Below are 25413 nucleotides of genomic sequence, written 5' to 3'. Positions count from 1 at the left end.
ATGCATTAAGCAATTAATTATCTAAGGGTGTTTCATAAGGTCTGTAACATTACATACATTTAGTGTATCATTGTATCACCTCCCCCCCCCCCCCAGCTGTGAATGGGCTAATAATGGCTTAGCTGACATAAGGTGTCAACGTCCGTTTTCTAGAACACTTTTCTCTCTCTGTATCAGTTGACGGGGTTCTTGGTACCACATCGGCATGGGAGAAAAAAGAAGAAAAAAAAAAAAGAAAAAAAAGAAAATCTAGCAGAGCAGAGAGAAACACTAGCAGGAAGATTTTCTCTGATCCCTGCTTCACAACAGATGCCTCCTAGAAACTGACTGGATATTTCCCTTCTACCCTTCAGGATGTGGGGGTTTCAGGAAAAGAGATTGCTTCTTAGCCCTCCAGGGAAACTGATCTCGAGTTGCAGCCTTCTGCACATAAAAACCACTTGTAAGTGCAAAGATTTCTGCAGGAAAAGCTTTAGACTTTAAATTTTGGTATTATATATGTCTCCAGCAATGACAAGTAATAAAGAAGGAAAATATGGGCAAAGAAGAGAAGAGAAAGGCAGGGACAAGGAAATGGATTCTTGCAGAGTGATTGTGAGCTGCGCAATTTTGGCATCTTGATATCATAGTTCTCTCACTGGCTGGTAGGAATGATGGAATTAGCACCATCAAGTAATTTCTTTCTGATGGGTGATGAGTTACTTTCGTTCCAGATAAATGCTGCTTGCTTGGAAGTATGGTTGAGGCCTTTGCTCACCAACTTACGGACAATATTTTGCATTTATCAATTAGCAAAAGCAAGTACCCGGGGAAGTCGGTACCCTGAAAGTGATACAGGTCATGTATCTTTATAGACCCTGTATATCTACCCCTTCTGGTAGAAACAGAACTCACTGGAACCCTGAGCAATGGGATTTACTAGTTTGCACTCAGAGCCTTCCACCTGTCTCTGTCTAGCCATATCAAGAGCCATCCCTTCCTCATTCAAACTACTTCCATGTGTGAAGATTGATGCCATCATCTCAAATATCACAACAAAAAAGGTACTGTGGCAAATGTCATTGTCAAATACCACTGTGCAGAGTTTGCCGAAGAGAGGCACCAGTATATGTAAATCTACTGCTTCTACCAAGATTGTGCTCCAACAGTTTCTTATAATTCATGTCACTTCCAGAGCCACCAGTGTCTTTATTCCTTAACTTTAGCAAGGAGGCAGATTATATATTTATCACTTTCCTTCCCTAACAGTTGAAAAACGAGTTGCGAATATGCTTCTTGAGTCTTCAGGACATCACTGACCTGGTGTCTTTATTAGTGCCTTTGTTTATTCAAATGCGCCTGTAAGCATGTTGAGTTCATATTGAAGTGTTTAATTGCATAGCACAGCCAGAGCCAAAAATCATGGCATTTTTCTGTAAGTTTTTGTTTCTTTGCTTGGCTAGCTGTCTTCTAAGATTGAAATTTGAACCGGGGAGTTGAACGTGCTCAGTACAAGATCTGCTGACATGCCAGAGATAGAACAGCAGGGGGAAGCATGAAACGGGACTTAGTCCCACTAAAGCTTTCAGCAAGTTACATTGGGTAAATTCATTCCAATTAACCTACTCGAGGCTGGTGCAATTATCATCCCATCAGCCTCACACTCACACATTCTTAACCTCTCTCCTCCACGGATAGCGACATAGCTGATCCTGCTCATCCAAGTAGCTAGAGCAGAAAGCTATTCACCGTTTTATACTGTAAGTTTTCCACCTGTTTTGTCCCCAGTGTTTCAGTGCAGAGAACGATGGGACTGCAGCAACCTGACGGTTAGATTGCGGTCTGAGGGAGCCCTGGCACCTCGGCGGTGCCAAACACGCTCCCACCTCTGACTGAAACCCGCGGCGGGACGAGCAGCGGGCGCCTCCCGGCGGCTGCAGCCGCCGCAGAGAGCCCTTTACACGCGTTCGGTGCCTCATTACGGCCTCCAGGCACTCAGATCGTCCTCGGTCCCAGCGCCTCACACGGAGGCGGGCCGTTAGCCGTGCACAGAGACCGTCGCCCCCCGCCCCCAAGATGGCGGCGGCCGCCCCGTCCCGTCAGCGGCGCCCCATTGGCCGCTCCCCGCGATCACCCGAGGGCCGCGCTCTGCGCAGGGCCGCTCCCTCCCATTGGCCGCCCGCGCCGCTGCGCATCGCCGATTGGCGGAGGGAGCCGCCGCTCACCGCCGGCCCCGCCCCTCGCCGTCCGCCGGGCGGGCGGCCAGCAGCCCCGCCCCCCCCCGCCGCCGCCGCCGCCGCCGCCGCCGCCGCCGCCGAGCTGCGTCCGGGCCCTGCCGCGCCGGGATGAGCCGCGCTCCGCCATGGAGACCAAACGGGCCGAGATCCCCAGCAGCGTCCTGGACGACCTGTGCAGGTGGGGGGCCCGCCGGCAGGGCGCCAGCCTCGCCCCCCCGCCGTCCCGTGGTGCTGCGGGCGCGCGGCGGCCGTTGCGGGGGCGGGCGCGCGGCCCAGCCGTTGGGCGGGGAGGGGGGGGCGGGGCGGCCGCTGACGGAGCGGTCCCGGCCCAAGCGGTCGGGGGGGGCAGTCCCGTCACGGTGAGGGCGTTCGGAGCCCGTGGGGGCTCTCTTTGGGGCGGGCGGGGAGCTTTTTTATTTATTTTTTATTTATTTTGTATTTATTTTTTATTTTCCTCGTGATCTCAGCTTGCGGTCGTCTGAGGGCTGTTAAAGTCACGGGGCCATCCTCAGGATGTGGTGCCTGAAAGTGGCTGTGATGCTTCGTGACTAAAAAACGGCCCTCCTGTTCTGCCGCCCCAAAAGTCTGAACTGCGTACGTGCAATAGGAAAAGATTGCTAGAGACAAAGCGTAGTCTGCTTGCCCGGAATTAGTGTTCTCGAGTGAGTGAAAATGCTGAGGAGTAGCAGCACCGCAGGAAGCTGGAACTGCTCTGCTCACCCCACCACCTATCTAACGTGAGGGTCAGAGCACGCAATACACTAGTAAACTTTCAGTTCTTTAGTTTCGGCTTTTGAAGCTTGTTATACTTCCATGTGTCTGCTCTGAGCTCCCTACACAGTGCTGGGGCTCTTTTAGTTGTCTGCTCACACATGAAGAAGGGTTTAAGGCTTTTTCAGAAAGTCAGGAGGAGAATTAAAATACAGAACTGAAATAGGCAGCCTATTAGTACAAGTCCTGTGGGATGACTAGTAGAAGGTCACAGAAGTAATCAGGTCTTACATTGTTACAGGGTTAGCTACACTCTCTTACCTTGTTCCACGCTGCTCTCATCTTCTGTATTTGAAATGGTGTCTTGCCTTGTAATTGTATGAATTTAGTAAAGTGGTTTTATTTAATTATTTTTATTATTTTTTTAAGCCTCAGAATAGTAGACTTGCAGTTACCATCTGTCCTGTTCTTCATCTTTTCCTCATGGTTTGTTGACTTGCATTAGTGCCAATGGATCAGCCCTCAAATACATTGCCATGTGTGGGGCATGGACAGAACAACTGAAAGGAGCAGAGGAGTCAGGCTTTGAGTCTGTGGGAAAGAGAATTTTGCTATGCACAAAAAGAAATGACAGGGCCTGATGGGCCTTGGCTCAAGGGAGGTTAAATTTTAAATAAGTGGAAGATCAGTCAGTGGTGCTGTGCTTCAGGTGGTTGGCTATAAATGGGTTATTCAAATATGTATTGCTTCCTACATTCTTCTATCTACACATGATATTGACAGAAATTCTGAAAGAGCAAATTTTTGTACTCAGTTACTAGGCTTATTGAGAAGAGTACTTACAGAGAAGAAGAAAATTTCTAGCCCAACCTATGCCCTGTACCGTATAGTTTATTCTTGTACTGTATAACTTCTTTAATTCTATCAGCAAATGACACTTTGCTACTTAAGTAATTGTGGTAATTTCATTATAACAGGTTTGGAAACTCACAGGGCCAATAGGACCTATCTATTACATTTTTACATGAACTGTAGCAGTGTAAACAGCAAATATAAGTAACTGTTGGTGAACTTTTAGGAGATGGCATGCACTTTTTAGCTTAGTAAGAATAATGTGACAAAAAACAGGCTTCCAAGTCATGCTTGCCTAGTAGTTGAGGGTTTAGTGTTTTTTTTTTTTTTTAAGTTTGAAAACCAAAAAACTAAGTTGAAACTTAGATGTCCACGGAACAGAACTATTGTCTTTTTGTGTCTTGAGAGTATTAGAGAATCTTTTAGACTTTAACACTTCAGTTTTGGACAGGATTATTATTATTATTAATTTTGCTGGGAAAAAAGTCTGGATCCTCTGATTTGTTAACTCTGTTTGTTAAATGTTTGTGTACACAGGAGACACAATCATCAGATACTTCTGACCGTATCTGCTATTTAACCTGCTTGACGTTTAACACATTTCTTTATGACAGAAGGACCATTGTGAGCTGGAGTTAATGCAATTAACATACAAAGCGATGAATTAAAATATGTTTGGATTTTCCTTTGAGGCTACTCAGAGAGGTTCCTGCTAGGTCCGCAGATCACTTTCAGCTGTTCCACCTAGTTCAGCCAATTAGTCTAAGTAGTAATTCAGCAGATTCAGTAATTCAGAGCAGCTACAGCTATTTTAATCCCTGCAGGTAAGCCTCTTGACTGTTCCTGGCTCCAAAGGCATACAAAGGTGTCTCACCTGGTATCTTCATTTTGTATGACTTGAGGTGAGGGTGTGGTGTGTTAATTAGTTTGCTAGATAGTTTGGGAAAAAAAAAAGAGGTACTGCTGGGTAACCTTTGCCATATGAATTATTTTATTTTTGCCGTTGTGGTTTAAAGCTTCCCAGTTCTTATGTAATGAGCAGGATGATGGGATTTCTTGCAGTAACCAGTTCTGATCTTACTGCCAAATACTATTCAATTGTACGGTTAATTGGGCTAAGTATCTGCATTTCAGTCGTCTGCAGTCACTTAAGTAACTCAGTTTTGAGATGGGTAAACTTTGAGATATGTCTGTATTATGTTCTTAGGTAGGATTTGTGACAATGTTACTAACTTGCTAGTCTGTTCAAAAAGTTTGGCTTGCAGTGTTTGTGCAGTGGTGTATTTTGGTGAGGGTAAAGTTTGGCAGTTTAGTAGCAACTGTAATAGTCATCAAAAAATAAACCCCAACAACTACAACAAAAAGCCACAAGTTTTTCCAGCAGTTGAAAATAACAATTAGGCTTCCAAATTCAGCTTCAGGGGGCTGTTTGAGGATTGAGTATAGGTGATAATGGTGGTGATGATTATTGTTAAATGCTTTCCTTGCAAAACTATTCTCCTAAGGGTAACAAAATAAGATTGACAACAGTAGTCTAATGCATTTGCCCTGAACATTTCTTCTCAAGCTATGTAACAGCTTTTTCCTGCTACTAAACTAAGCTAAAAAAGTTAATTCTTGTTCAGAGCGTTACGTGTTATTTGGCAGCATGTGGAGACAAGTTGAAAGCTAAAGCCAGGTACATAGTGTCTTCAAGCCTTTGTTGAGTTCTCAGGCTGTTTTGGAATTACAGAATGCTAGGTTACAACTTATTCTAGTTCTGGTAAGTTTAATGTGTGTTTATACTTAGATAATAGGACTGTTCTGACCTGTTCTTTTAATATGTCACAGGTGTCCACATTATTCTTTACCATGCTGCCTTGTGCTGCTGAGTTGTACTTTACTGAGTAAGGAGGTACAGTGTCTTCATGTAGGGTCCGGGGCTTGATGCTTTCTTTCCTATAAGCACTCCTGCATTTGTGCCTCCTCTCCCCACCCCGAGCAATGCACAGGGATGGGGAATGGGGCTTGAGGCCAGTCCATCCCAGTTCCTCTCTGCTGCTCCGTCCACCTCTGCTGTGGGTCCTTCCTGCAGGATGCAGCCCCTGAGGAAGCATCCTGCCGCTCTACTAGCGGGCTGCAGTGCGGGCACCTGCCCTGTACTCTATCCCTGCACTCTGAACCTGTACTTGTGCAGCTCTTTCAGACTTGTTTTCTCCTCCACTCCTCTGTCTGTCCAGCATTTTCCCCCCTTTGTTAAACCCGTTTTCCCGGGGCGCCGTCATTGCGGCTGCAGGGCCCGGCCGTGCCCTGCGGTGAGGCCGCTGGAGCTGTCTGTAACTGGCTGTGTCTGGCATGGGGCAGTGCCCCGTGACACTTAGAAGTGCAGGTTGTTAGACGTCACTTACTCTAGAAAAGTTAGCTTTTTGATTTGTAAGTAGTATTATTGTTTTTGCTTTTATTGCTAGGGCTGACATGTTCTTAATTCCTTTTGGGTACTACTTCTGTGTATTGTATCTTCAGATTAATGTTAGCTGCAGTGTAGGGGTAAGAAAGCATCTACTAGTTATAACGTAAAATAAGCTTAAAAAAAAACCAACAACTTTGAGCTACCACAGCTTTATATGTAAGGAATGTTTATATATAGTTATAATATAAAATAGGCTTAAAAAAAATAAAAACCTTTGAGCTACCACAGCTTTATACGTAAGGAATGTTTTCAGCAGTAATAGAGCCTTCAAGAAGGGAGCAGTGTGGGTGTTACTTACAAAGCGAAAATTGCCAAGGAGGAAAATATTCTTGTTGAAGTGAATAAGGCTATTTATGTAAGAGTATCTGGTCAAGGACCTTTTTCAATGCAAAGGATAATGAGCAAAGGAGGAATCCATAAATAAAGCATATTGGGACACAAACCAGACAGACAAGTGATAAGAGGGGCAGTGATGAGAACCAAACCTGATCAGCCTCACTAACTGATGAGGGCATGAGAAAGTGAGAACGTTTATTCCAGTGAGGTTGTCTGACTGGGAACCTTCTCAGTCAGGAAAGAAGGGGAGAAGGGGGAAACCAAGAACAAAAATATACAGAGACACGGACTCTCTTTCTAGGAAAAGAAAAATGGAGATGGTGACAAGAAACAAACCCCTTGGTTGCAGTGGCTGACGGGCTGTTGAGAAACTACAGGCCCTGCTTCCAAGAAGATCAGCCTGGACCTCACGGCTGATAAGGCTGATGGAGCCGTACAGACCCATGGGGGGACGTGCGAAGTGTGGGTGGGCAGAAGGGGGGTGTGAAACAGGGCCATCAGTACGCTTGTCTGGCAGAGCCCTGCACCCTATCACCACATTCTGTCCTGTCTTCTTGTGTCTCACTCAGTCTTTCCTTCACAGTCTGCACGCTCTCACTGTGCCATGGGTGGGTGTGCTGCAAGTGCCAGCCACTGGTGAGGTGGGGAGAGGGAGCGAGGGTCCTGGCATCAGTATCAGGAGGGCCCATCGCTGTCTGGACCTCTAGAGTGCCCTTCAGGCTGTGGGACTGGAGCGTGGCCGCTGGGCATGAGAAGGCTGGGTGTCAGCGGCTGGGGTCCCTGCTGCCAGCCACTGGGGCTGGAGCAGCACGTCTCCCCAAAAGCAGAACTGGGGTGGGGGGCGAGCATCTGTATCTTCCCCAAAAGTGATGTGTATGTGCGTTCACTAGCAAACTTCACATGGGAGCAGCAGGCGGGCAAGGGGCATGGGTGCCAGGTGGGCAGAGGGGCTGTGTCAAGGCTGTGGGAGGTGGATGTGCAATGTGTGTGTCCTGCTGGCCTGAGGACGTCGCCTGCGTGCTGCACCAGGGCCTGCTGGCTCTGCCAGCCCCAGGGCAGGAGGAGATGGTGCTGTGCCTCTCAGGGACGGAGTCCTGTCCCTCAGGGACAGGGTCCTGTTGCAGGTGTGCTGTCTGGGGCTGCCTGTGTGGCTGGCCATCTCGTGGTCTCTGGGACGGGTGCTTGGCCTCACTACTGGCTGAGCCTGTGAACAGGAAAGGACAGCTGAGGCCCTGGGGTCTGGGCTGGGCAGGAGGGCATCCTTGGCCACAGCTGGTGGAGGAGGAGGAGGCTGCTCTTGGCATTCCTTAATGACTCACTCACACTTGTAAATTTTAAGTAAAGATGTCTGAAGTGCTGTCAGTTCTGGCAAAGATATTACAGGCCTTTGGATTTTACCTGGTGTACCTCAGGAATTGGGTTTAAAACAGCTCTGTCAAATGGTTTAAGTTCAATCGGGTGGGTGGCCATAAATATCCAAAAGGAAAATTATTTTATTCTTGATCTTACAATTGGTAAATAAAGTTTCTGTGTAAATAAAATGAGCTATCACAGAGTATTGCTACTTGTCTGTACATCTGTGGAACTGTGTGTGCCAGTATCTGAGCTGAAACATAAAGCAGACTTGAAAAATAAACCAACTGTCCACTTTCTGTTCCAGATTGCGAAAACTAATGGGACCATACTGAGTTTTAAAATTTGTGTGAATTAATAGTTTACCGTGTTTTTCAGTGAAAATAGACGTCTGTGTTTAACTTGTATCCAGAAGAAATGTGTAGACTTGTTATCAAGAGTTTGCAGATGTTCTTTACTGGACATTTAAAAATGTTTTCATTCTTGTAGCTGTTTACATAGGCTGTCCTTCCCCTCCCTGTTTTCACAATACTTAATTTACTTAGTTCCTTGTAATTGATTTTTGTAGAAGAACATCATGATCCATTTTCTTTCTTGACTTTTAAAGATTTATTTTCATAAGAAAAAACTTTTGCTGTCCAGACCCCCAGGAAGATCTGTTGCTCTTTGTTAATGGATCAGGAATTCCACTGCTGTAATGCATTTTTGTTTTCAGATTTGTTTAAATCAATAGACTTGGCTAATCATGCCTTTTTTTTTTATTTCTTGGCAGCCGATTTATTTTGCACATTCCAAGCGAAGAGAGAGACAATGCAATCAGAGTATGCTTTCAGATTGAACTTGCCCATTGGTTTTACTTGGATTTCTACATGCAAAACACACCAGGATTACCTCAGTGTGGGATAAGAGATTTTGCGAAAGCTGATATCCTTTTTATTACTGTGATTGCTTTCTGTCTCAGTGGTCGAAGTATAAACTGAATATTGTTAACAAAACTTTATACTTGCAGCAGGAAAATGACAGTTCATGTGTTAATGATTCAAAATTACTATTGCTAGATATGTGATTTTTATCTCTTCATTGCTTTCATAATTTTGTGGCATCCATAGAAGAGTTGTTTCTCATTTGGCTTAAGACTATGGACAACAGGTAATTTCTCTGAGAATTTTTCCTTGTGGCTGCAGTTTGACAGGGTAGGTGGGCTTCAGAGGTGCTGGAGCTCTTCATGGCGTTTTCTCTCCTTAATTTAATTTCTTTCCAAGGAAATGCTGATGTAAATGTTAAGCTGAAAATGGTATGTGTTCCCTGATGGGTAGCTGTATGTATTTGTGTCATGCATAGATGCTGCTAGAAACAGTTCTGTTGGCAGGAGAAAGGACGCATGACTACTAAATTCATATAGTTAACTTCCGTTTTTTTTTTTTTTTGCTCAAAAGGCCTGATAAAACTTAGACAATGTAGTCCTCACTGGGGAAAAGCTCATGAAGTAAATTTCATGCCAGCATCCAGTAATTGTTTTATTGGTAAGCTTTTCTCGTTGATGTAGGACCGAGTGCTGCTTCTAACTTGCATGATATCTCTGGTTTCACTACCCAAAATATTCCTTGTTAGTTTGGTAATGAATTTCTACTTTAACAGCGAACTGTAGAAATGTGATCTGTTTTTTGACCTTATGTGATTATTTTTAAGTATTTTTTTTAGATTATAACAGTTTTCAGATCAGCATAATTTCTCTGGCAATTGTAGGCTGTGCAGGAAAAATACATTAAGACAGATAATATTCATTCATTATATCTTTCCCTCCCTGGCTTACATTTGCTAAAAAATGTTAGTTCTGCTGCAGTGTCTTATGTTATGTACACTGCTAATGAATGTTTGAATGTTTCTTATTGGTAGTATAATTTTGTGTATAATATAGTAACTTTCTCATTTTTTTTAAAGCATGTGGAGATTCCCTTTGAAATTTTAGAGTTATGAAAGTTCTGTTCTTATTTTCTCTGTGGTGAGTTTTGATAAAGTGTATTAAATTTAGATTTCTGTAACATGATGCCATTAAAAATAGTTTTTTAAATAGGAAATGCTTAAGAAGGGTTTCTGCACAGTAGGCTAACAAATGATTGTGCAAAAAAATTCTCCACTTTAAGCAAGAGAGAGTATTTTTGTCTGTCCCGTTTAGTTTCAAAATGTAAAAATTTTTAAGACTAACACATATAAAACATCAGTTACATGGATATCTTCAAAATTAGAAGACACTTTCAAACAAGCACCATCTTTTTTTCATCTTTTAATTAGGTTGCACTAGAATTGCCAAATTACTTAATTAATGCCTTTTTATCTTTAGAATTTGGTAATGGATTATCCATGATACTTTTAACTTCCAAGAGATTGCATTTTGAAAGTACTAGGAGGATAGTGTGTGGTTATTGTAAACACTGAAATGGCTATCTTTTGTATGACTGCAAGTGATTGGTTACTCAAGTTTAGCTTCCTTGACGTGCTGCTGTACTCTTCAGTCACTGCCCTTTTTTACTGCCTCAAGGTGAAGATGTACAAAAGGTTTTAGACGAGTGGAAGGAATATAAAATGGGAGTGCCAACCTATGGTGCAATTATTCTTGATGAGACACTTGAAAATGTAAGTATGAAAATAGTTGTGAAGAGCTAGGGGGGAGGATGGCGTGTGCTGGCAAAAGTAATCTTTGTAGTTTACATTTTGTAATTTTGTAGTTTACATTTGTTGTCTGGTTTAAAAAAAAAAGTGCACACTTCAGATTCACAAAAACCTGACATATTTGACACTGAGTGTGTACAAAAATAGAATATGGGAATAAAACATGGGAGACAGTAAATACTCTTTTGCTTGCTTTCCTATTCAGTTTTGCTTCTTTATTCTGAGTTACGTGATCTCATTAAAAAAAAAAAAGCAGTTTTTGCTAGAACACAGAAAACCTAATGGGTTCCTACTCCAGGCTGAAGTCCCTGTTTTGGGGGGTCAGAAGCAGAGGACAGTGAAGGGAAGAGAATTAATAGAAATAAATTAGAACAGTTGGTGTTGACAGATGTCTTTACTGTATTTTGCAGGTTCTTTTGGTTCAGGGCTATTTAGCAAAGTCTGGTTGGGGATTTCCAAAAGGGAAAGTAAATAAAGAGGAGGCTCCTCATGACTGTGCTGCTAGAGAGGTAAGTTAAAAATCAGCTTAAGGGAACCAAACTTTTTTTTTTTTTTTTAAAGTTAAATACATGAAGTTTTGCTGAGGGCAGGATATATGTGCTAGATGACAAGACATTTTACTTAGGTATGTCTTTTATTGAAATCAGGTAAGTAAATTGTCTGTTCTTGTTGGAGTCTTCTGCCGTAGCTTTTAGTGCTTTTCTGAGTGATCACCAAGGGTGTGATTAAGTAGTTTATAATCAGTGTTTGATGTTTTTCATTGTTTTGTACTAACATGCTACGTTAAATGAATGCTATTTTTAAAGTTCAGTTCTGAACTATTAATTGATTTCTAAGTATTACTTTTGGTGCTTGGAAGATCTGAGATACTCCATGGCTTTTTGAATATTGAGAGGCCACTGCACATACAAGGTGATAGAAGAATGGGAGTTTAACTTGTATGAGAGCTGGGCTGTATAAACAGACTGAAGAGATGAGCTGGAGGTTGTAGAAGATTATGGAAAAATTGTGAAGAACTTTTATTCGGTGATACAGGAACAAGCAACAATATTGATATATGGCAATTAAGCGCTAAAGAAAACAATCTGTGAGGTTTATTGCTGCAGCAGATAGTAGAGCTTCATGTTGAAAATAGTCTGTGAAAGAACAATACAGATAGAACAGATATAAACGCAATGCTCCTCTAACATAATGCATCTGGACTTTCTGACAAGGAAAACTAAGGTGAGGGAAAATAGCAAGATGCTTTAATTTTCTTCATGGATGGACTGAATTAGTAGCTGAGGAGTTGTGGACTTTTCTTAAATATGCCTCTTGAAGATGCAAGAACGTAAAATTCAGCATTTCTGATTTGTTGAGGGTGGTTTCCATACCCCTAAGATATTTAGGATTGACTTGGAAAAGCAAAATAAAGTGTTAGATCTTAACACTATGCTTTTATGCAACAGGCATGCATGAGAATTCCTTTCATGTTAGTACTTCCTTATTTTTCAGTGTATAGTGTTATTTATATAGTATTGGATGGCTTGCCAAGTGAAATACTTGAACAGTAGATGCAGTGGGCTGTCACTGCACAGCTCAAGGGATGAGCAGAGACTTAATAAGGTTAAACTAATTATTGAATGCATGTCTTAACAATCCCCAACCTCACCATAAATAGATTCTTTGATTAAAAGATTAAAATTTTGCTAGGCAGTTGCTTTTGTGGTGTGTGGTGTGGTTTTTTTCCTTTTTTTTTTTGGGGGGGGGGGGGGGGTGTCTGAAGGGTTACAGTTGAAGGGAAAGGAGAAAAGAAAAATATATGGACCACAAACAGTGTACATAGCATTTAAAGTGCGCACAGTTATACAGGGAAAAGTATTTTGATGTTTTTAATTTGGAGAATGTATTATAATACGCTAGTGAACAACACTGTTGTTGTGATCTGTTTCCATGAAGGTAAATTGCCACTGTGGATGAACTTGCAAATTTTTCAAAGCTAACACATTGCCAAATGTTGTAATGTCTGTAAAATGTGTGTGTAAATCTTTTATTTGTTTTTTTCTGGAGTCAGCACAGGTCTAAAACTTTGAACTGCACCTGCATGTGGTCTAATTGAAGAGGTCTTCTCTGGGCAGTGCCTAGACAGTTCAGTTGTTATTTCAGAACGAATAACCATACTATATCGTTAACTGTTTAGGCAAAACGAGTTTCTATGGTGAATTCATTTAAATCATCTTTAAGAATCAGGAAGAATCAGGACATTATGCTTGTTATCTTTTGAACTCTGCTGTTCCTAATGCACTTAGACATTAAGATTTGCTTGGTTTGCTTTTGATCTTTACGTAAGGGTTTTTAGTACTAATTTGAAGACTGAGTGTTAGTTATTTGCTTTGTATTAAGAACTTGAGTCTTTTTTAATATTTGTGCTTAATTTCCTCTACGTTGTGAAAAATTGAACTTGAAACCATTTTGCTGATATTGATATATGCAGTTGACCACAAGATATTTTAAGTATTACCTGCTGTAGCTACTTCAGGTAGTTATTCAGTTTTATTTTTTTGTTTTACATATTCACAGGCAGGACCACAAGCTGTGTAGTTTCTAGTCAACACTCACTGTTTCAGGAAACAGCTAAGTTAATGTAAAGGAGCAGTGCACAGCTTTGGAGCTTTAAACTTCACAATTTAATAGAAGAGGCTTTACTGAAGATGCTGTCCTACTGTTTAGTTCTAAATCTGGTCTTTAAAAATTTAACCGAGGAGTCCTACCTCTGGATTACTGGCAATGGGGCTTAATAGCCTTTTCCATTTCATATACCTGTGGTGCTCCTCTTCAGTTGCCTGCTCTCATGAGTAGGTCTGAAAACTATTTGTCTTGCCTTGTGATGATAGGTCCTAAAGGGAAAAATTTAAATATATGCATTGATATCGTTTATGTTTTTCAGGTGTTTGAAGAAACGGGGTTTGACATAAAAGATTATATCTGTAAAGAAGAATACATTGAGCTGCGAATTAATGATCAGTTAGCACGGCTCTACATCATTCCAGGAGTTCCCAAGAACACAAAATTCAACCCTAAAACCAGGAGGGAAATTCGGGTATGTTAAATTGTTTAGTTTTGCGGTTACATTATTGTGGAGGTTGGGTTTTAAAGCTAATAGCCTGCGAAATAAAAGAACTAACAAACATGGTGAATACCTCAAATACTAATTACAAATAGTGTTTTGTCACTGTAGAGTTTTGTCATGTTGTTGCAACTCTAATGGAAAGACTGATTCTTAACAATCTCTGGCATCTCCATTTGTCACGAAAACAACATTAGTACATGCAGTCAAACTGGAATTCCCCCCCATCTTCTTTCTTAGGTAGTCTGTGTGCTAATCATATCGTGTTATTCCTACCTTTTTTTTAATTGTTATTATTCTATAACAAAACCTGAAACTTGTGCAGCAAACTTCATTCCCTTGTTTCTGATAATTTTTGAGCTAGTATTGGTAATCTGGTTTTGTTTTTAAATAAAAGCAGCAAGAATACTAGTGGCTTGGAAAATTATTTGAAGCTGCTGCCATTATTTACTGCATTCAGTGTGCAGTGGGTTTTTTGTTTGCTTGTTTTCTGAAATCCATATTCAGAATTTAGTTGCTGGATAATACATTTCATGTTTTAGTTACATCTTGGAATGTGTGTGAGGTGTACCATCCGTTATCTGTACTTGCTGTCAGAAGAACAACCTCATCGTTAGTTAACGATTTGTAGAAAAAAACTTGCAGTATAATAATAAGCCTTTCATTGTAATTTTTTAATTAAGCATAGTAAGTTTGAAATGTGTTTGTAATGTATTTTTTGCAGCAACAGCAGTGGGTTATTTTGATTTTATTTTTCGTTTTTCTAGAATATTGAGTGGTTTTCCATTGACAAATTGCCATGCCACAGGAATGACATGACCCCCAAGTCCAAGCTAGGTCTGGCACCTAACAAATTTTTTATGGCCATTCCTTTCATCAGGTATGTTCAAGATGAACCAAATGCTAGGCTGGTGCATTTAGAAAACTTTTATTTCTTTAGATTTGTTTTAGTAAATAGATCATATTGAACTTCTGCTTGCTTACCAGGCCATTGAGGGAATGGATTTCCCGAAGGAATGGAGATTCCTCAGAGAGTGACAATGGTTTTTCACCTACAGCAAGCACACCCTCTAAGCCCAACTTGGAAAAAGCTAGGTAAGAACCAGGTCAGTTTAACATCTCTATATCCTTTCTGTAAAATGTTGGTCATATGAAGCCAATTGTCCTTTCTCTGAATATTTCTATTCTAGTAATAGAGTAGGCTAATTATAAATAAATAATTAGAGGTGTATCTTACAGGCCTGTAAACAGGATGAAAACTTAGTAATTAGCATCATGATGTGCTTTTTGGAAAATTCTTCAGTGTGATGGACCACCCCCCCCCAAAAAAAAAAAAAAAAAAGTGGATACCTTTGAATGTTTCAAGTTATATGCTGGTATGGGTTTTTGATTCAGCTAAGCTAGAAGTGATAGAGCAAATTTTAAAACCTGGACTCACAAAAAGAAGGCTTTGCTCCAGTAATTCAGATCAGGTTAGCACCAACACTTGTTAAAAATGATAACGTGGGACTAGCTTGCTGTCTGTGCTGAACATAAACTTCCTACCAGCAGTCAAAACAAAGTTGTATGAATGCAGTGATCTTTGTTACAGTTAGCACACTAGGTTACTTAAACTTGTCTTGAGATTATTCTGAAAATGCAGAAAGTTCTTTATTTCAGTTCTGCTATCAATAGCTTTTAAGTTGTTTTGTAAACTCTGTTTCGTGTACTAGATCCAAACTTCGCAGTAGTCAGCAGGTGGTCACAGATGGCTTTTCAGGAGAGCAGTGGATGAAGCCAAAACAAACACAAAAGCCATACAATCATCCTGAGATGTCTGAAGCGTTAAAAATAAAGGTAGGTTGTTTCTTAGGCAAACGTATGTGTCTGGACTATTTAAGACCAATGTCTTTGTTCGTAAGTGTTCCTCCCTGGAACTGAAATACTGAATTTTATCACCTAATAATGAAATACTGATTTTTATTTATAGCATGCAAAATCAGAACATTAAAATAAAATTCCAGGGGGTTTCTCAGATTGTTTGCTTGGTACTGACATTAGAGGTGGTGGGTATCAGGTGGTAGTTGTGTTACGTCAGTTTTAGCTGATAAATAGGGATTGTCAACAAATGATTTTTGATGCTGCCATTTAAACTCTTCCTTCTACTATCTTTTGGACATAATAACAGAGTCAGAACTCGAGGGGCAACGGCAAAAAGCAGTATCAAGACACTCCCACCCAAAAGAAAAAAACAAATGGAGTCCACAGTCAACCAGCAAAGCAAAACCACACCTTGGTAAGAAAAACCTAGTAGCTATCTCATTAACAAGTTCCAGTAGTGCTTAAGGAATTTACAGGCAGATGTCCTGCTGAGAGAAAGTGCTTATTGCTTCAAAGTATATTTTAACAATATACTTGGCACGTGTCTGTAGGAGTACGACATTTCTTACCTTACAGCATGCAGATCTATAGACAATGCATCCTTCCTCTAAAGTTTGCCTTTTGGAACCAGGGCTTATTGTAGCTGTTGAAAATAGCAGCCATGTCGGCAGACAGTCTTCTGCAGCTTTCCAGGTTCCAGCCATAATAAGGATGCCATAATAAGTCAACATAGGACATGTCTGACATGTTTATGTTTTGTAAACAGAGTGTTGTTGTACAACAATTAGATACAAAGTGTTAATGCTCATGTGTTAATGTTTATTATCTCCCTCCTCAACAGCAAAAACAATGGGATACAGACTTGCCTTGATCTCATAATTTTTAATTAAATAGTGGAATTACACTTTGTAAATTGCAGCATGGCATTCTTGGTTTATTACCTTTTCCTTGCACTAACTAAATATCCTTGTCCCCAAAGTTTTGCTGGCTGGGAGAAGGTTCACTGAGATACCTGTTTTACAACAACATTTTGATTTTTTTCTCCAGTATTCTTTATGGCTCTCTCAGTCTGTATTGTTGGCTTTTGTGCAGCATTGAGCTGCATGCACTGTTCTCCATGCAGCTCAGCTTGTTTTAATTTTTCTAGATTACTGGCTTTAAGCTAGATTCTTCTCATTCTGGCTTGCAGTTACTACCTTCTTTCTGTTTTTCATGTAAAAGTGCAGAAAATGTAACTACTTCCGTCCTGTAAAATTCTTTTCGTAGCAAGAAACGGTTAACTGCTTTTAGGTCTGCAAGTAGAAGAATGAAAAGCCAAGGAAATGACTGGCCAGAAATTTGGCTGTGTAGAAAAACGTGAAATAATGGAAATCTGTAGGATCTTGATGGAAACAAATGGAACTGTTAATACTCTACTGTGCAGGTTCTTTACAGACTTTGCCACTTCTGTGGTGTTTCATTTGCATTTTCATGATTGTTAGTCCTTTGAAGTTTAAACACTTCATGTCCCAGTGATAACATTTTAATGCCGTTTGGAGGCTTGGGATTAATTTGCTTAATTTGCATAGTGCAAAGGGCAATACTTTTCTCTGTATTTGTGTTCGTAGAGCAGCATACCTAAGGCTAATTCTTTTCACTGGAGAATTCTAATTTTGCATCTCTAATACATGCTAATCTAAGTGGCGGTAGCTGCCTGCTTGCAAATACACACCCCTTGTGTTTTGAGAAGAGCAGATTTTGAAGAACAGGCTTATGCATATGCAATTTTGAGTCCATACCATCATGCTGCAAGACCTTTCGGGCTTACAGTATTTAGAAAACAGTCAATTTTTTTTCTTAAAAGCTTGCATTTTAAGAATGATTGGTCACTTGCTACAAGATTGCAGTGCTTCTGAAAGACTTGTGGATTTGATGCATACTAAAGTAATAAATTCATCCTGAATTGTAAGTAAAACAATTCACACGGGAGGTGTATCAAATCAAATATAACAGTCACACGTCTTAGCTGACACTTAAGCTACACTCCCAAGAAAGGGAATGTTGTTTTTTTTTTTTTAATTAAGCGTAATACGTGTTTTTTCTCTTAACCAGAAATGTGAAAAAAGGCTTAATCCAAGAAGACTTCAAGATAACTTTGAAACAGGCAAGTATACTCTGAATTTCCATCCGAAGTCATAGAATCATAGAGCCATTTTAGTGTGGAAAAGACACGTGCAGACCCTTAAGATCATTACATCCAACCATGACCAGACACTGACAAGTCTACCACTAAACCGTGACCTTAAGCACCACATCCAGGCCTCTTAAATACCTCCAGAGATCACAGAATCACAGAATTGTAGGGGTTGGAAGGGACCTTAAGATATCATGGGGTCCAACCCTCCTGCCAAAGCAGGTTCCCTAGAGCAGGTTGCCCAGGTAGGCGTCCAGATGGGCCTTGAATATCTTCAGAGAAGGAGACACCACAACCTCCCTGGGCAGCCTGTTCCAGTGCAGATTTATGCACCGAAGTCATGTATTAAAAGCTGAAAGCACCTGACTAATGATGGTTGCGGTTCCTTCCTTGTATGTCAATCTACCAAGTGCTATAAAGTCGTCCTTTTTTAAGGAAGTCTGAGTTCCTCTATCTGGTTAATTTAATGTGATGCAATCATGTTGGTTTTAAAATTCTTCTAATTAATTGTGAAAATTCCCAGATTACACTGTGTTGCTGGGTGAAAAGTACCTAAAGGCTGGTTTAGGAAAGTAGCATCTCAGTTGACAGAATGCTGTTAATTATGTGTTGGTTGAAGGCTTTCTGTCCTGCTAACAATAAGCTGCAGTCAATACAGGGCTACTCTGGAGTGCTTACACAGTGCTTTACTTCCTGCTCAGAAAATAGGGCCACATTTCTTTCCTTCTCATCATGATATAAATTGCAAAGCAGTAACCTGTGGGTAAAACTGTCAATTGAAAGTGCCCCCAAATTGCTGTGACTTTAAGATTTGTTCTACCCACTAGATGACTTGTAAGTATGGCTGTTTGATTTACCTTTTTCTATTTGTGACCGTGGAAACAGACTCTTTCATAAATATTAATTAAATGTGCATTTCAGGTATGGCTTTGTATTATCATTGATCCTTTCACTGATAACTAGACATCTAAAATTTGTTCCATGTTTTTTTTTCCTCTTTAAACAGATGCACCATATGAGATGTGTTGTTCCAGTGAAGACCCGGTGGTAGAAAATGTAGAGGGGCACTCTGTGGCATGCAATGGCAATAACAAATTTGCTTTTTCATCAAGAGCTTTCCTGAGTTTCAAGTTTGACCATGATGCCATAATGAAATGTTTTGACCCCTGACAGCAAATCTATTATGAACAAAGATCAGATTTGCCTATAGCAATTGCGGGGGGTTTCTTATCCAGCCTTACTCTTTCTCAGGAGTTTTTTTGTTGTCTTTTTTTTTTTTTCTTTATTTGGTTATTTGTTTTTAAATGCAATGCAGGGACTGACTGGTGGTTTGGAAGGGTTTGTTCTCTTTGCAGTACGGGAGTGGCATAGTCAACTGTTGCACTTTAAATGCAGTATAGCCTTTGTCCACAAAAGTACCTTTCCAGTGTTCAGTTAACTTGTTCCTAGCTGTGCATTAGAGGGCATTCTTTTTTCCTCATTTTTTTTTAACTTGCTGTGTGTTTTTTAGATTGTCATTGACATTGACGTTTTTGTACTGTTGGAGTATATCAGCTTGCTAAACTTTTAACTGCTCTGATATAAATTATTGGACTTGTTAGTCATTATTTTATAGTACATTGCAATATTACGACAGTGGCAATGAAGCTGATTCTCAGAGGACTCCTCTCTCTGTCCCAGTAATTTTGAAACCATAAGTTGCACATTTCAAACCTAGCCTCAGCCTGTTATCCTTTCTTTTTCCTGGTGGCTTGCCCACGATATTTTCCCTCGCACTGAAAGTCAATTTCTGTTGGCTGGCAATCAGTAATACTTGAGTCAAATTTATAGCATGACTTCTTCTGTACCTACTCTGCCTCTGTTTCCTGTAAGGATACACAAACTGGGTAGAACTTAGCCTTTCAAAGTGTCTAGCTTCAACTCATGCACTGTCCCCAGCTGGGTAAAAAGAAGTTGAAAAGTTTCATGTTATCCCAGTTGTAGCTGCTTTCAAAAAGAAAAGCTCAAACTTCGTTTGTGGGAAGTTACTCATGTAGAATTTACGCTGAATGTAAATAAGCCTCTGTAGATCTTGCCAGGAAGAAAGCAGGTGCATGGATAATAGAATCATGTGACACTAAAAGGCTTAATCAGGCTTGCAATAACTATTCTAAGGATGTCCAGTATTGTATTCTGTGCTGTTGTCCTCAGTTCTCTTGTGTAGTGTATGCTCTGTATATAGTTGTCTTGAATTGCACTTGCAGTTAGCATTTAAATGATGTAGCCTCAGTCTTTTGGAGCTACAATGCTTTCTTAGTAAAAATATCAAAGATCTGAAGAAAAATAAAACCATAACAGTGGAGGTGATGAACTGTTAACTGTTACATCACCGTCATGATTCAAGTTAGGGTGTTTCGAACACAAGCTTTGCAGTTGAGAGAAATGCACTGAACTCACTTGTTACAGCAGCTTGTGGTGCCAAGCATATTTGTCCCAGATTTAAGAATTGATTCTTCTCTAAAATAAAGGTGAGCAATTGGTAACTTCCTAGTTGAATGAACTAGGCCTTCCTCTCTCGTTCAGAGTGTATGCTCGTGCACTGAGTCTTTATGCAACTCATGTGGCATCCAAAAACACAATCCTGGTCTTCCTTCAACTTCCCTACTTCATCTATTACCTAGTGGTTTTCCTCAGAAATAGCTTTAGAACTATCTTCTGGTTTGTTTACCTGCCTGACACCAGGTGATTTGGGACTCTAATGCTGTAATGCTTTCGGCAGTAGGAACCCTGGACTTCTGTATGAGTTAACAGGAGAAACAGACTGCAGCATTTCCTCCTTCTGGAGGACAAGAGTCCTGAGGGCCTTGTCTTTCAAGACCAAATCATGAAATAACTCAATCTAGCTTTGTCTCACCTAGTTTAAAAAAAAATAAATCCAAAGGCTGTAGAAAACAGTAAATGGGTAAATAGCAGTAATTGAGAAGGTGGGATAATGCTGGAGGATGTTATGTTACTCAGCTTCAGGTGAAAAATAACCTTTAGTTACTTTTCTAGTGCAAATAGTTGATTTCCCAGCAAAAGTGCCTTTACTCACAGTGAGGCAGAAGTTTGTATTCATATCATGAGGCTGCTACTGCCTGTGGAGTTAGCAAGACTCTCCTAAGGCATGATTCACTATCAGGCTGTGGGAATCTTTAATAAGTAGGTTGACTTAAAATATATATATATTAAAAAGAAAAAAAAATCAGTTATTTCATCTAGTGCTCTGTGAAATAAGGGGAATGCTGATGAAACAGTGAACTTCTGTTGTCACAGACAGAGGGAAGTCTTTAAAATGAAGCAAGCATGTCCTACGAGCAGGAGATGCTGACTGCCCTCTGTGTTCACTGGGTCATTTTTGTCTTAGTGAAAGCTTGGTGCAGTGTAAGAGAAGCTGGTTGCTTTGTTAAGCAGCCCAAAGTGGGGCTTATTCATGTCATGATCTTAGTAAATCTAGCCTTAATGTGAGTTGCGGATAAATGTGATAAATATGCAATAACTTTTACTTCCTTGTATAAGGGTACTGTTCCTTGTAGCAGCATTGCTTTTCTGCTTCCTCAGTAAGGTTGCTAAAACAACAAGAGTGTGGCAGCATGTGACCTACCCTATGGTTTCCATCATGCCCCGCACTGTGAACACTTTGAATTGTTTACTATTACTAGTTCATGTTCTTATTTCGCCATCATTTTATAATTAAGTATATTTTCAAGTTTAGAAGTATACAGTTTACATTAGTTTCTGTAAGACAGTGAAGAAATTACAAGTGAGGTATAGATTTCAGTGAGTTTTTATTTCCTGGGAACTAGACACAGAAAAATGAGTAACTGTTTGCATGTCAGACTCAAGCTCATGTCAAGATACTTGAAAATTAAACATTACTCAACTTTAGCTTAGGGCTAAAGCAATTCAGAATGCTTGCCTAGAAGGGGTTATTCCGAGTATGATTGGTCACTCAGTGTTCTTGAAATTAAAGAAGACACGGAATTAACCAAACTTTTCGGAAAAAAAAAAAACAACCAAAAAAAAAACCATAAATGTTTGGGTACTGGGAATGAATCTAGTACTAGTTTGCAGTTTCTAGTACAACATAAATTTCATGTTTGTTGTGGAATTTCTACCATCTCTCCTTTGCAGAGTGGTTTGAACTTTGAAGAAAGAGTGATCTGCCTAATTGAATTAATTGTGTTCTATGCTGAAATACTAACTTCAACTCCTTGATGCACATGCATGCTTTTTAAAGTACCTGTGTCTTGTGTAGTTTGAAGTCAGGAAATAGCAGTGTTGAGAAGAGGGTAAATAGCTTTATTTACTGCACAATCAAAGTATTTCTTTTTTATACAATGTAAATTTCTTAGACCAAACTTGCATAAATAGTTCGTAATAGAGTTTTGGGCCTAGTCATTGTTTCAGGCTTCTGTGCTGTGCTCCAACCTTCCTGATTTGATTTAGTGAATTGAGAACAATGCTTACTGTGTTTTTTCCTTCACCTACTTGCAGCTGTAATTTATGGAACAGTTACTTTTAAAAACAAAGCAGGATTCGGGTCTGGCTGTTCCTAACAGACTTGCTCTCAGATTGGAAATTATTTTTTCCAACCCTTAATTACTGTAGTAGGTTTGCTTTTAACGATTTGCAGTATATAGCAGCGCTCGTGTCATTCTGGTGTAAAGAGCAAGAGTCTACATTAAGAATCCAAGCTCCAATACCCTGTGGTACAAAATGGTCTTCCTGCTCCACGGGTGACTGGCTTTCCAGTCGTTGGGTCAGTGAGCCATTTAATTCTCAGCTACCTGTTTTCTGTTTATTTTTTACAAATTCTGAGCAACAGAACTTTTTTTTCTTTTTCTTTTTTTTTTTTCTTTTCCCCAGAGGTAAAGTCAGGTGCCTTCATCTTTTAAATTATGAAGTTAAACTGTAAACTTATCTGGAAGCTCAAGACTATTGAGAGCTGGTAGAATAGCCTCTCTTGTTGATTTAAAAGCAGTTTATTTACAGGAATTTGAGCTTGCACTGTTACTGTTAAAGAGTCTGGTGCTTATACATGACTTCATACTAATTTCAGATTGCTTTTGTTATTACAATATGTCAGCTTTTGAAGCAACCAAAATTATTTAAGATGTGGTAAATTTCTACTAAATGAAGGTGCTTTAACAGTAAATTAGGCTTGGCAATGTCACTACTCTTGCATAGTAGGTTTCTGTCCTTACGCATTTATAGCAATAGTCTGGTTCAAGAATGAAAGAAGTAGGCTAAATGCTTGTAATTGCACTGTTCTTCATACTGTACATAAGCACTGATAGATACAGTAGTACTTGTGCTGTGTGTGCATTTCACTGTTTAAAGTAGGTTGTGAACTTACAAGCAAGACAACTTATGTAGCAATTACGTTGACCATATTCAAAATCATACAAGATAAAAAATGTCCTGGATTAGTCAGAGTACATTAAAAATAAATGCTTGGGTTGTAACGTGTCTTTTCATTGAAAGTGTTAGGTTAAACTAGACCAACTGTACAGGTTCCACGTTACAGGAACACCTATCTTCAAACAGCTCTCAGCTGTGGAATACTGGGAAGGAAGTGTAAGAGTCTTCAATTCATCCTTCAGTACTCTGGGGGGTGGGGGGAAGCATGTTTTTCTGTAATCGTCAGGAATTTTCAGGGTACAGAATGCTTAAAATTGAAAAGGTCCACCCTGAAATTTATGGAAAATACCAATGAGTATTTTATCATTCTTAAGCATTTACATTGTTTAGCAGAAGAACTAGCTTTTGATTTGTTCAGTGCCCTGAAGAAAGTGATTACATCCCATGGGGTGTAAATCATTGTAAAACAAGGCATTGATAGCTTTTTAAGAATACAGATCCTGTAGACTCAATTCTCTATTACACACCTCTTACTGAGAAAAATTTACTTTGCAAGGTTTTTTAAGCATGTCTGAGTAAAATTTTTAAACTAAGGAGATGAACCATTTATTCTTACTGTTGGGTATGTATTTTGGTTATGCAGGAAAGGTTTGTAAAATTGCATGATTAGCTCTCAGCAAATAACTTCTCAAGCCTATACTTCAAACAGGATCCTTAAGTAACTTTACCATGTCTGCATGGCGTTGCAGTATGTGGAAGCAGTACTTCAACTGTGAGGAGCAGTCTAGCTGGGTTTGCAAGGCACTTTAACATGAAAAACAAACAAAACAGACCCCACAAAGCTAGGTGGGGTTTTGTTCGTTAATTTTGGCATAATGCTGAATTCCTTGTACATGTTCTAGGACCTAGGCTGACTCAGGAATTGCTGCCCAAAGAAAACTTTTCTGTGCAGCATTGCATGCCTTGCAGAAAAACAGGGAGCCAGTGTTTTATTATATGGCTCATGCATGATGGGTTATGTCTTCCTCCTGTTTGTTCTAAGCTCAAAAACTTAATCTGTTTTCCTCACTGGTATGTAAGTGGCATATCAGTGCTAAGTGTAAAGTACTTACAGCTAGTTGTGAGTTGAACCTATGTAAAGTTACAGATTTTATTCAATTTCCACTATGTTGTCTTGAAGAGGGTTTGTTTGTATCGGTCAGCTCTTCAATTTTAGCAAATAAAATCTGTAACTACCTGTAACAAATGTTGTATTGATGATTGTGATTTAATTGTTATTCAATGATTTGGAAACTGAAGCACACCAGTTAAAAGGCTATGACTAAGTTGACAGTTTCTTCTATAATGTAATTTTTCTCTAAAATTAAATGATTTTATGTATAAACTTAAGTATGAATATGAGCGTTACTGATTAGTGTGAATTGTAAAATCTGTCCTGTTTATTCCTTCACTGTAGAATGTTTAAACTAATATTGCCTTAAACGAATTAGCAGCAATGACCATTTCTATGTGCCAGTTAAAAGCATTATCATTTCTAGAACTATTTCTAAAGGTGGATGAGGGGCATATCAAACACAAGGGGTAGCAAAAATGTTTTTTGAAGTGTTAGATGTACTGAAGAAAGGAAGTACACGAATTTCAATCACTGCTTTTAAAGTATTTATGAAGTAGCATATTTTTTGGTTCATATAATTTGTCATTAAAAGGACTGGATGTGTAGAAAAGGTTTCATATGTGCCCTTCCATTTCTGTAAAGTGTTCCTTGACGTAGGAAGCTTTTGGCAAGTACGATCAGATCTCCGGTGAGCTCTTTCAAACTTTTCACATCCCCGTTATGGGAACACTCCTGACCATGTCATACCATCTCCCTCAGTCGCCTTCTCTCAGGGAAGGTGACTACGGTACCTCCTCGCAGAGCCCCTGAACAGCAAGGTGACACAGTATGGTAAAGCAACCCCCAAGGAAAAGAAACAGCATTAGAAATTTATTCAGAATATAAGAACATTTGTAAAATAAGTATTATAAATGTCTCTGTATAAATAAATGCAGTTTTTACAATTCTATATCAAATAAACACAAAATAGCTATTTTACAGCAGCTAGGAGACTAAAAACCAACGCATTTAAAGCTAATTCAGTAAGGTGAGAAGGATCTAAAATTACAATGTATGGTACAGTATTAAATGAGGTTTCAAATGAGAAAGTCCTAATAGAAACAGGAGAACAATACTGACATTAATGCAAACTTACATGTGCTTTGCAATAGCTAACAGTGCAGTCAAGCTGGTGAAGATTTATATGTTTAA

The 25413-nt window shown here is 39.8% G+C and overlaps 1 protein-coding gene across 5 annotated transcripts; it reads left to right on the top strand.

The window, feature by feature from the left end:
- The first annotated feature begins 225 nt into the window (after window positions 1-225).
- On the top strand, window positions 226-23938 carry DCP2 (decapping mRNA 2). Of its 5 annotated transcripts, none has more exons than XM_013197617.3 (11): window positions 226-442; window positions 8690-8841; window positions 10424-10551; window positions 10998-11096; window positions 13514-13666; window positions 14461-14573; window positions 14681-14788; window positions 15406-15529; window positions 15861-15968; window positions 17645-17696; window positions 18733-23938. In XM_013197617.3, exons 2-11 carry the CDS (start codon window positions 8787-8789, stop codon window positions 18894-18896), a joined length of 1104 nt encoding a protein of 367 aa, XP_013053071.1. In that variant the 5' UTR covers window positions 226-442; window positions 8690-8786; the 3' UTR covers window positions 18897-23938. The 5 variants fall into 5 exon arrangements, with proteins under 5 accessions (XP_013053071.1, XP_013053069.1, XP_066844411.1 ...); XM_013197615.3 differs by lacking the exon at window positions 226-442 and adding an exon at window positions 997-1043; XM_066988310.1 differs by lacking the exon at window positions 226-442 and adding an exon at window positions 2249-2394.
- The last annotated feature ends 1475 nt before the right edge of the window (window positions 23939-25413 follow it).

This window comes from Anser cygnoides, chromosome Z, assembly GCF_040182565.1.
Source record: "Anser cygnoides isolate HZ-2024a breed goose chromosome Z, Taihu_goose_T2T_genome, whole genome shotgun sequence".
In the NCBI taxonomy this organism is placed as follows: Eukaryota; Metazoa; Chordata; class Aves; order Anseriformes; family Anatidae; genus Anser; species Anser cygnoides.
Note: the sequence above shows the minus strand (reverse complement) of the source record. Positions and strands in the feature narration are given on the sequence as shown.